The sequence below is a fragment of the Panthera leo genome, chromosome A1 (assembly GCF_018350215.1).
Source record: "Panthera leo isolate Ple1 chromosome A1, P.leo_Ple1_pat1.1, whole genome shotgun sequence".
Lineage (NCBI taxonomy): Eukaryota > Metazoa > Chordata > Mammalia > Carnivora > Felidae > Panthera > Panthera leo.
The window spans coordinates 72342286-72354624 of NC_056679.1; the positions used below are offsets into that span (position 1 = coordinate 72342286).

General features: G+C 40.0%; 1 protein-coding gene across 8 annotated transcripts in view; it reads right to left on the minus strand.

Moving 5' to 3' along the window:
• The window catches only part of FGF14 (fibroblast growth factor 14), a 631433-nt gene that overhangs the window by 184201 nt on the left and 434893 nt on the right, over positions 1-12339 (minus strand). The window contains exon 1 of one of the 8 annotated variants that reach the window (XM_042930033.1): positions 371-563. The exons of the other annotated variants lie outside the window; for them this stretch is intronic. Within the exon in view, the coding sequence (XP_042785967.1) occupies positions 371-563 (193 nt within the window). Of the gene's footprint in view, positions 1-370; positions 564-12339 lie in introns of those variants that run through there. 8 annotated transcript variants of the gene reach the window in all.

Genomic DNA, 12339 nt, shown 5'->3' on the forward strand with positions numbered 1-12339 from the left:
GCTGCGGAGATCTTTCCCTAGCATTCTAGACTCAGACGCTATATCCCCGGGGGAAGCCAAGACCCCCCAGAGTAGAAAGATTTTCCCTGGAAGCCAGCCTACATGAGACTCGGGGAGCAAGAGGCAGCCGGCGAAGAGCGGGCCAACTTGCCGGCTCCTGGCGGGGTTTTCAGTGGCTACAGGTTGCCTGAGAGCAGGTTCCCAGCTCCCACGGGCAGGCGGAAGGCGCTCGGAGCGCTCGGAAGGGGACTTAGGGGGTGTGGGGCACTGAGAGACGGAGGGAGGGAAGGGGGAGCCCGAAGAGGCCCCAGGCAGGTGGGGAGATGGGAGAGATCCGGGGGCGCACCTCCCAACAGTGACCCACACAGACCTTGGCGCCGCAACCTGCGCTTCTTGAGGCCGAAGATGCGCACTTTGGAGAAGATATCCACCAGGTTGCCGTTGCAGAGCCCGCGGTTCTTGCTGGGGCTGCTCCGCCTCCTGCTGGCAGACGGCCGGTCCCAGTGCTGCTCCCGCGCCTGCCGCTTCTGGCGGATCAAGCCGCTGGCGATGGCCGCGGCCATGGTGGCCCCGGGAATGGGTCCGGGGAGGGAGGGGACCGAGGGAAGGGGAGCTGGGGACACGGGAGAGGGAAAGGGCGGCGCAGACGGCGGCTCGCCCTGGACGAGGCGGGGGGAAGAGGCCCGAGGGGCTGGGGAGAGGGGTAGGGGCGCTCAGTCCCGACTCGGACCCATCGCCCTCTCCGCGGAGCGCCGGGCCGGGCGCGCAGGTGCTCCCGGGACGCGGCGGGGCGAGCCCCGGGAGCCGAGGTCGTGTCGGCCGCCTCCCGGCCGCGTCGGAGCCGGGAGTGGGGCCGGGGCTGCGGGCACCGCCTCTCACCGCGCGCCGCCGGAGCCCTCTCGAGGGCCGCCACTGCCACTCGCACTGCCTTCTTGCCTCGCCCCCCTCCCGGGCTGGAGGTAGAGCCCGCTGCCTTCTTCCAGGGCACGGGATGGAGGGCAGGTCCCGGCCGGGTCTCGGCGCGTGCGTCCGTCTAGGGCAGGCTAAGCAGGACTCAGCGCCGGGCTTGCGCTGCCCCCCGGCCGGTGCCGCCGGTGCCGCCGCCGCCGCCCGCTCTCGGGTTCTGCCGGTGATTGTCAAGTGCTTTGGAAATCAGCATCTGGGGAGAGCAATCTTCTCCCCGGAGATCTCTAATCAAAGCGCTTCGTTCCCACCCCACTACACCTCCCTCCCGTTCCCCTCCTATGTCTTTCTTCAGAAAGAAAAAAAAAATATATATATATATATATATATATATATAGTAATGATTTAAAATAATAATAATAATAATAATAATAATAATAATAATAATAATAATAGAAAGCTAAAATGGATTCCAGGGGGTGGGGTGCTAAGAGGCTGAGCCAGAGCAGGTGGGGTTGAAGGAATATCGGTGCGCTTTTTCTTAGATGAAACTCGCAGGTTTCCGAGGCTTCCGCGGCTTGGCCAGGGCTTCTGAATCTTAACGTGTCTCCTGGTCCCCAGAAACTCTGGGCTGCGGTTGGAGGGCGAGGTGGTTTCCGCCCTCCCTGCTAATCCCTTCAGCGCCGAAACCCCTCCACCCCAGGAAGGAGGGGGAGGAAGCAGGGAGGAGAGTGTGTCCCGAGGAGGGAGGCGCCTCCACTCCTTATCCAGTCTACCCAAACTTGCTGGACTCTCCCTCTTGCTGTCATTTTGAGACCATAACACCGAGCAAAAAGGAGGGGGGTGGGGAAGGTGAGAAGCTATGCTAAGGTTGTACGTATGGAAAGACCCCTTTCCCAAATTTGCTCTCTAGCACTCAGAGATGCCAGCCGCTGTAGCTGCTACAAAGCAGCAGCTGGAGAGGATAATTGCCCGATAGCACACTGAAGAAGTCACCGCAGAAATATTAAGGGTGGGGGACGGTGTCACAGTATTCCAGGGACAACAAAAAGCAGCCAGACTGAGGAACACTCCAATTTGAGCTGTTGTCTTTGGCGTCCCCGGGTAGAGAAGCTCTGTCAGGGAGCGAAGCCATATGAACTGTGTCTGAAATTCAAATACAACAGCTGCTGCCTCCTCCCCTTGACTTCCTGTCTGTGTCCTGGCAGTGTTCTCTCTTGGATAACTGAAAATATAAAGGTCCAAGAGGAAGGGAGCAAGTGGAGGGCACCCTAGGAAGGAAGGTTGAGAGAGAAACACTTCATGCTTGGATGAATACAGATCTGTGGTTTCTAGGATACACTCGGAGTGACAGAGCCAAGTGTAGAATTTGCTCCTGTGGTTTAGTACCTTTTCCTCTTCCCTTTAAGCTGTTTGGCTTTGTCATTACAGGAAGGTAAAGAAAAGAAATGCAAAAACTAGACTTCTCACAATCCAGTGTTAGGAAGGATGGAAGAAAGAAGATTCATCTGGTAATCAAGAGACTTTTAACAATCACTTCGGTGGTGACTGTTTAGAGCTGGAGAGAGGAGAGGCACACTCTGGAAGCAGTCCTAGGAACAGTTCTGGACCAACACACACGTTCTCTTTGTCTCAGGAATAGGCAGTTAAGTCCCACAAAGACTTGCAACCAGGCAAGTGGGAGAAGCTCATCCGAGGGTTGATTACAGACTAGACACCTTCTGCTCTATAGAACTTATCCACAACCTCTCCATGTAAGCAATTAGTTCTCATCTGTTACTCATTGCATTTACTCCACATTAACTAGTAAGTTTCTTTGGTGGAAGAAAATTTAAAGGAAGTGTGTAGATTTGGGTCCAATGCAATTATCATTGGCTTTAGGATGATGTATATTTTATTTATTTATTTTTTTTATTTTTTTAACGTTTATTTATTTTTGAGACAGAGAGAGACAGAGCATGAACGGGGGAGGGGCAGAGAGAGAGGGAGACACAGAATCAGAAGCAGGCTCCAGGCTCTGAGCCATCAGCCCAGAGCCCAACACGGGGCTCGAACTCACGGACCGTGAGATTGTGACCTGAGCTGAAGTCGGACACTTAACCGACTGAGCCACCCAGGTGCCCCTATATTTAACATTTAAGAACGTACTCTGTAAGCTCATTTTCAAAACCTTGCTGTGTTATATCTAGAAAACAACCACAATTATTAAAAGGAATAAGCAGAAGTAATTTTGCCAGAAATTTGTAAAGCATAATAACCCATGAGATAGTAAAAGTAAAGAGGTGTTTTAACTATTTTGCTCTGTCTCTACCACTTTGTTTTCTGTTTTAGTGTCTGTGTTCTTATATTTTTACTAAGTGTGTATGTATGTTGTTTTGCCACGTTCCTGCTAAAAAAGGAAGGGTCATTCTGCAAAGAATGGCTATTTAAGTGTGTCTTTTTAAAAATTCACTGAAATAAATACCAATGAACATAAAGAGTAGGTACTCCTGCCTTACATTATTGAAGAAAGGTCATTTGGACATTTCAGACTTTATAGATTGGAATTTCCAAATGACTTTACAATTAAAATAAACATATTTATCTAAAGCAAGTGGTGAGTTTTTCAAAGAAGCAAAACGTTAAGTACAGTGACCTCTTACATCTAGTACAACATAATCTAGTTTGCCTTGAAAGGTTTTTTTACCCTATGACATATGTGTCTGCTATATTAATTTGGACAGATTAACATTAAGCTTCTTCTTATTATATCTGTGTTAATGATTTCCTTTCCAGGCATTTTCTTATAGTGCAGTCTTTTCCCCAGCTCTTTGGATTGGGTAATTAATTGGGAGGTCGGTTTTTTGGCTCCTTCAGACCCCTCCTTTCACTGTTCAGTACCCTCCGGATAAGGCTGCGATTCAGCACCGCGGACAGAGATCCTGACCCGGCCCTGGGGTAGCTCTCTTAGCAAAAGCAAGTTCCCCTGAGTGAGGAGCGCTGGCTGGCTAGGAGAGTCTCTGATACTCTTCCTCTCTTAAAAGCAGCTTTCCACCTTTTTTTTTTTTTTTTTTTTCAAGGTGGAAAGGAAATTAATCCTCACAGCTTCCACTAACATTAATAACACTCCTCGTAGCATCAAGCCTTTCAGCTCTTTGATAACGAGAAATACTCTTTCTTTCCTGATGCTTTCCGCCCTGGCACAGCGTGGGGGACCGCAGGCTCCTCAGACTCAGGACGTCTATGCAGACTGAATTTCACAAGCCTTGTGTGTGTGTGTGTGTGTGTGTGTGTGTGTGTGTGTGTGTGGTTTCCTGTTTTAAGGGAGCTTGGGGTGGAGACAACATTGGGATAATCAAGGTCCTTTAGCTTAATTCCTGTGTTTTTCTTTTACCTCCCCAAAACGCTGTTTAGTTGTTTACAGATCAAGGAGGTAAGGAAAAGAAGACGCAAGAGAGCCATCTGCTGTTTTAAGCTGTGATAAAAGTGTGTGCAAAGCTAGGGTGAAAACCCTTTCTGGGAGGGTGAATACAAATTCATATCTTGCTCTAATTCAGGAAATGATTTCTCATTCATGAGAACCACCCTCCCCCCCCCCCCGGAGTTATTAATTTCACCTTTGACTTTGTAAAAACACACAAAAGTACCTTCTAGGTAGAGTGGCTTCTGACCAGGCTGTCAGGAGTCTAAACTCTGATTTCACAGCTTTGGTTCATTTCCTAACTCTGCTACTTCCCGGCTGTATAATGACCTCTAGTATGTTGCCTTAGTCTCTCTCAGCCTCAGTTTCTTCATCTCGAAAATTGAAATGATAATAGAATCTCCTTTTAAACTCTTGTGAGATCAAAGTTAGTAAATGAATGTAAAGATCCTAGTACAGTGTCTGACACTGTTAAGGTGCTCAAAAATTATAGCTCTTTTCATCATTATTATTTTCCAGATCACTCATTCCTATCTTGTAAATTATTTTCCAATTTCCATGCTTTTTTCAATATAAAATTATATGTATTTTCAATTGTATTTCTTCATGTCCTAAATGGGTTCATAATAAGATTTAAAGTATTCAGTGTATGTATGTATGTGTATATATATATATATATATATATATATATATATATATATTATGTATATATATATAGTATGTGTATACATATATATACTGTATGTATATATATATATACTGTATGTATATATATACTGTATATATATATATATATATATATATATATATATATATGTTTTGGAGAGAGAAATGTGAGTTCAAATCTTAGTGTGTAATTGACTAAATTTGTGAACTTGGCCCTATAAAGCCATTTCCCCACCCAATGAATACTGATAATAAAATCATTTCCCGTCCTCATAGAGATTAATGTGTGGCTATGAGAACACAATTCCAAACCTGTAAAGAATTATGAAGCAGTCATTCATGAGAAGGTAATTATTCAAATATCTTCCCTGGGATTGGAGGTCTCCTGAAGATCTCATGCTCCCTTTGACCTCTCTACATTGCATACATTGTTCCCTCTACCTAGAATATAATATGAAACAGTTGCTAAAATCACAGTTGGAATAAGGCAATCATAGGCTTGACTGTGTGTCCTTGAGCAACTCATTTAAGCCTCTCTAAGTGTCACTTCCCTCTTCTGTCATAATAACACAATAAGGTTATTATGAGAATTCAATGGCAACATTATGTTAGACACTTAGAGTGTGCCTGTCACACAGGAAAGTCAACATATAGTAGCTATTGGTAAAAACTCTTCATCACTCCCTTCTTCACTTTTTCCATCTTTAATAAGAGGTCTCACAGGCATCTCATGCTTAATGAGGCCAAGATTAAACTCTTAGTCTTCCTTCTCAAACGTGTTCTTCTCCCATCTTCCCTATCTGTGGAATGACAACTCCATTCTTCTTGTTCCACAAGTCAAAAATGTTGGCATCATACCAATATCATTTCTTTCTTTCATATGCCATATGTAACTGTTCAGAAAAATCTACTCAGTCTATTTTCAAAATACATTCAAAATATCGTCACTTCTCCTTTCCTACCACTGTCTCCACTACTACCTACCACCATCATCTTTTTGATTATTATAAAAGCAACCTAACTGGTCTCCTAGGATCCACTTTTGCTCTTCTTTGATATGCCCTCAACACTGTGGCCAAAGTGTTGAAAATATAAGTAAGATTTTATCACATCGTTGTTCAAAATCTTACACCTCAACAGAAACCAAAGACCTCATGGTGCCTACAATATCCCATATGATTTGTTTCCACATCTGCCTTCACTTGTTCTCTGACATAATGTCTTCTTCACTTTCTTCACTCACCAGTTCCTGTTCCTCACACCACCTGGCATGCTCCTATCCTGTAGCAGGACTTTTATACTTTTTCTTCCATCTGACTTTTTCAACCCCCTCAATTCTTTGCTCACATAGTATCTTTTCACGTGAGCTCTTCTCTTACAAATCTATGTAAAATAACACAGTCCATCTCTTCCTTTCTCCGTTTTATGGCCTACACAGCATTTACACCTTCTTAAAATTCTATATATCTCCTCGTTAATTTGGACTGTCTTGCTACTTTGAAATATATGAGGGAAGATATTTTGTTTCTTTTGTCTACTGTCACATTATCTAGCGCTTAAGATGGTACCAGCGTAGGCACTCAGTAAATATCTGTTTATTGAAAGAATTAAGGAGTTGGATACGTAGATAGGCATTACCAAATAAGAGGAATAGGAATCATGCTTATCCTAGGCTGTCAGGGATGAATTACTCCGTGGTACTTGATCTCTTTAAGCACCAAGGTATCTAAAATTCTATCTGGATTACACATAATCTCAACACCATAAAAAGGATACACAGTGAGTACTTGAGCTTTTGCTTGATGACTTAGACTCAATCTATGATGACATGTAGTTTGAATTCTGAATTCTAACAGGGATACCCTTGTGCTTTACTGAAAGATATGAGACTGATTCTACTTGAACTGGAGAGAACTGTTCTAGTGATCTTTTTTTTTAATCCAGTATTATTAACGTAGAGTGTTTTATTATCTTTCATGTGTATAATACAGTGATTTAACAATTCTGTAAATCACAGTAAGTATACTCTTCGTCCCCTTCATCGATTTCACTTATCCTTCCACCCACCTCCTTTCTGGCAGCCACCATTTTGTTCCCTATGTTTAAGAGTCTGTTTTTTTGTGTGTGTCTTTCTTTTTTCTTTTTTTTTTTCTTAAATTCCACATATGAGTGAAATCATATGGTATTTGTCTTTCTCTGACTGACTTATTTAAGTTGGCATATTACCCTCTAGATCCAGCTATGTTACCCCAAATGACAAACACACTAATTTGAAAAAATATATGCACTCCTGTTTTTATTTCAGCATTATTTACAATAGCTAATATATGGAAGCAACCCAAGTGCCCATCCAGAGAGGAATAGATAAAGAAGATGTGGTATATATACACAATGGAATATTACTCAGCCATAAATAAGAATGTGCTACTGATCTTTGTGACTTATCCTCCCATACCCAATTTTCTTCCTCACTTTCACATTGCCAGTTGACAATATGCACCTTTTCAAACTTGATACATGTAATCCATTATAAATTAGAAACATTTATGGATGTATTTATCAGAAGTATCTGTAAATATAAAAGTAACTGAATTTTAATGGAGGAAAGTATATAAACAAGAAAATAAACAAGAAAATTAGTCTTATTAATATTAATTTCATTAGCAATGGTGCTTTTTCCTCCCGACTTCCGAGGATTTGCTAAGCTCTAGGGGACTTTGTTGCATAGGCTGCTTATGTTCCAATGGTTTACTTAAAAAACGGTACATAATTTTTGAGTTTGTTTCAACTTTAAGTAAACAAAAAAGGCCAAAGAATATATTTTGTGACCTTGATATCTATATTAGATGCTATTTTTCACGAAGTAAAATTTTTGTTTTACTTTTGTTTCTGCCATTGCCACAGCCACTGTTCCAACTTAACCAAATCCATCAAATCTGCAAAACCATTGATTTTAGGACGCATTATTATTTTAAATATGACAATAAAAGACAAAGCTTTACTGAAATATACCATGCCATACATGATAAGATGTATACCACTTTCAGAGATGTTTATACATATAGTGTATTTGCATTTTATAATCAATGAAGTATGGTATAATGGCACCATATAACTCTATAAGTGAGAATTATACTCTTATAACCCTGTTGTATTCCATATTTTGCTTAGACATCACACATCTTCTGTTTAAAACAGACTGTGCTTCAGATCACCTGTAGTCTAAAACATCTTTGGTTTTATTGTTGTTGTTCTTCTTGTAATTTCTTTTTTTCTCAGTGTGTCTGAATTGGAGGGATAGATAGGGTGGAAAAATATTCTCCAAATATTTCCTGTTTACTTATTTGATCATCTGTATACAGTGAGTGACACATTCCATTTTGTCATATGGTTTCCCTTGTGAGTCAATCACTTGTGGACATTTTAAGTATCTCCTAAATTAAGGATTAAAATATGAGGATCCAACATTTTTTCACAAATAAATTATTGCAAACTAATTTGAGATGAGCTAAAGTGGAGTTAAAAAGGATATATTGGCATCTATGTTTTTATTCTTTTTTTCTGGATAAATGGGTTCTATTTGAAAATGTATAAGATAATTCTGATAATATAGTCAATACTGATGTCCCTCTTTCTTTTTACTCATTTGGAAGAACATCAAAAAGTAATGTTAAGATGCACTTGGGACACATTTCCAGCTAGTTAATTAAGATTAAATACCTACCCACTAATTAAAGTTCAAATTCAAAATCATATTTTTTTTCTGTGACAGTATTATTGACTTTTATTTTAGATTCAAAGAATAATCTAAGTGGTTATTAAAGTATCTTAAATTAATTTTGCTTTACTTTTGTTTCTGCCATTGCCACAGCCACTGTTCCAACTTAACCAAATCCATCAAATCTGCAAAACCATTGATTTTAGGATGCATTATTATTTTAAATATGACAATAAAAGACAAAGCTTTACTGAAATATACCATGCCATAGATGATAAGATATATACCAGAAATAACTGATTGCATTAATGTTAGAACAATCTTACTGATGCATTTTGCTGGATACATTTATTTCTAGTAAGCAACAGATTTCCATCTTCTAAAAAAACCTGGAAGGAATTTTATTGTCACTTAATATTTTGATTCAATAAAGAAAAAGTGAAAAGTATTGGTACCAAAAACTTGTGAACATTCTTTCCTATAGAAGCAATACCAGATTGATACTAGCAGATGGTTTAACTTTACAAATCTAGCGTATTTTTTTAAATCTGACTAATACATTGGAAAAATGTTCTCAGTGGCTTCCAGCCTTCTATATTAAATTAAACCCAAAATGTGCATAGCATTCATTTCAGAGTTGTGAATATGGACATATCTTTCCGTACTCTAAATAAGTAGTGGGAAATGATAACAACACTAATTTTAGTAATATATCGGTTAATTAGTTTTTTTTAAAAGACAAATATCTTAAAAGAAAAAAATATGTCCAAAAAATTGAGAAATAAACATGAATTTATAATCTCAGTGCAAAGATTCTGTGTGCACATATATATAATCTTACCTATAGTTGACATGGTAAACAATATCTGTGCAATGATTCTTAGAATGGCCACTTTGACAGCAATTAATTGCTCTAGACTGATTTTGTTCTTTGTATTTAGTATATACAGGCTAAACACATACATAAGCATGTGTGTCTGCACACACATGTATACATGTACACACACGTGCACATAAGCATGTGTTCAAAAACACATAACTCGATTCCTCACTCTGGCAAAAAGAATTATGAAGCAATTATTTTCCAAAGGAAAATGACTTGCAAACTCTAAGAATCAACTTCAAGACTCTTAGAAAACTAGTTTCATTACCACGTTAAGAGTGGGCAATATCTCTCTAAATTTACTTTTGAATTATTTTCGATAGTGGTTGAGTGGAAATTAAGGATATATTTATAGATTTTAGTCATAATCCTTTAAATGTAAATTAAGACTACATCTCTCTCAATTCTTAAAACACCGAAATAATATTTGCAGTATAGTCTGTGAAGAGTTTGCTTTACCATGTATTGAAGTAGGTATCCTGATCTCCATTTAGTAGAAGAGGAAGGTAAGCCCCTGACGTGTTAAATGAGTCCTGTGTTTACGCTGGTAGGAAGTGGAGGAGTCAGATCTTAAGCTCCTGCTTTTCCTACCACACTATGTCCACCCAGCACTCAGCTATTGACAGCGTAAGTCTCTGTCACAGCACCAAGTCTAGTAATGGGGACTCATATGGGATCTGAGGACTTTCAGCAGTTTCATGGATGGATTTTGTATTATCTGTGATTCCCCTGAATTTATACTAAAAGGAAAATGATGGTATGCAAGTGGACTTTATGCCCACTGGCTCACAGTGTTCATCCAATTCTTTTTTTTTAATATTTTTAATGTTTATTTATTTTTGAGAGAAAGAGAGGGGGGCGGGTAGGGGCAGAGATAGAGGGAGACACAGAATCCGAAGCAGGCTCCAGGCTCTGAGCTGTCAGCACGGAACCCGATGCAGGGCTCGAATCCACGAATGGCGAGATCATGACCTGAGCTGAAGTTGGACACTTAACCGACTGAGCCACCCAGGAGCCCCAGTGTTCATCCAGTTCTTAAGGAGACCTCGTCTAAAGCAAGAATAAGAACCACAAGTGTAGAAGGAGGCAATAATAATAGTAATAGTAATATAACAGAATGGGCACATAATACCCATTGATAGGTTTTCTGACTATAAAAGTTATACATGCTCATTGAGAAATAATTGCAACATAAAAACAAATGATAAATAAAAACCAACTCTGATCCCAACATGAAAACTTTTAAGTGTATTTTTTTCTGTTTTTTTTTTTTTAAATCATTACATGAAAATTTGCTACCCTATTTTTGGCACAGTTTAGTGACTGAGAAGACATAATTGAGTAAAAGCCAGTGTATCAAAGCATACATTTTAACTTTTTAAAAAAATGTTTTTATTTTATTTTTGAGAGAGAGAGAGACAGAGCACAAGCAGGGGAGGGGCAGAGAGAGAGGAAGATACAGAATTCGAAGAAGGCTCCAGGCTTTGAGCTTTCAGCACAGAGCCTGAAGGGGCCCAAACATGAACCATGAGATCATGACCTGAGCTGAAGTCGGGCACTTAACTGACTGAGCCACCCAGGCGCCCCTCAAAGCATACACTTTAATTATATGACCTGGAAGTCCATCAGAAACTACCATACTCTAAACACCGGCAAAAACCTCTTACAACTCAGAAATCACTTTCTTCTAAGTTTTGCTGTACATGTTCTGAACTCTGGGACCAGTTCTCATCTTAGTGTTCAGACTTTTAGAAAGTCTAGCTAAATATCTTAAGCCTTAGGTTTCTGGAAAAGTTTACGTGAATCCTCTTCTGATCTTATAATCTACCTCCTAAGATGACACATGTGAAAATAATTTCCAAAGTACAATGCACCTACAAAATGTTATAAATCGATGCCGTATTCTTGAGCCTCGTCCTATTTAGTATGTAAGAACTAAAAATTTAGATCCTTAAATTATTCCCTTGAATCTTCCTCAATAACCTATATGTTTCCTATTGTTTCTATAACAAATTACCATAAAGTCAGTTACTCAAAACAACACACATTTATTCTCTCCCAGGTCTAGAGTTAGGAAGTCTTCAATCAGTCTCATTGGGTTTAAGATGTCTACAGAACTGGTTCCTTATGGAAGCTCTGAGAAAAGAGTCTGACTGCTGGCTTTTTTGTTGTTGTTGTTTGTTTTCTAGAGGTGAACTTCATTCCACTGTTCACAGTCCTTCCTTGTTTCTGCTGTCACATATCCTACTATTGATTCTGATCCCCCTGCCTCCCTCTCACAAAGATGATGTTGGGCCCATCCAGGTGATTTGGGATAATCTGTCTCAAAATCTTTAGTTTAACAACATTGCAAAGTCCCATTTACTATATAAATTAGCATAACCACCAGTTACATAAATTAGGACTTAGACACATTTGGGGGCTATTATTCAGTCTACCAAACCTACCCTGTATCTAAAGCACATGGAAATAGAGCCCTGCCTACCACTTGACAATTACCCACCCAGCCCCAGTACCACAGACAGGATAACTGCTCCAGAATGACAGATTTTAAATTACAGTCCTGTAAAGACACATATATATACATATATACATATATATTTCATATATATACATATATATTCATATATATTCATATACATATGAATATATATGAAATATATATATGAATATATATGTATATATATACACTTAATACCAACTGTTTGCTTGATTGAATCTCTGACTACCGTCTGCTTCTGTATCTCAGTTGCTTTATTCCCTGCTCAG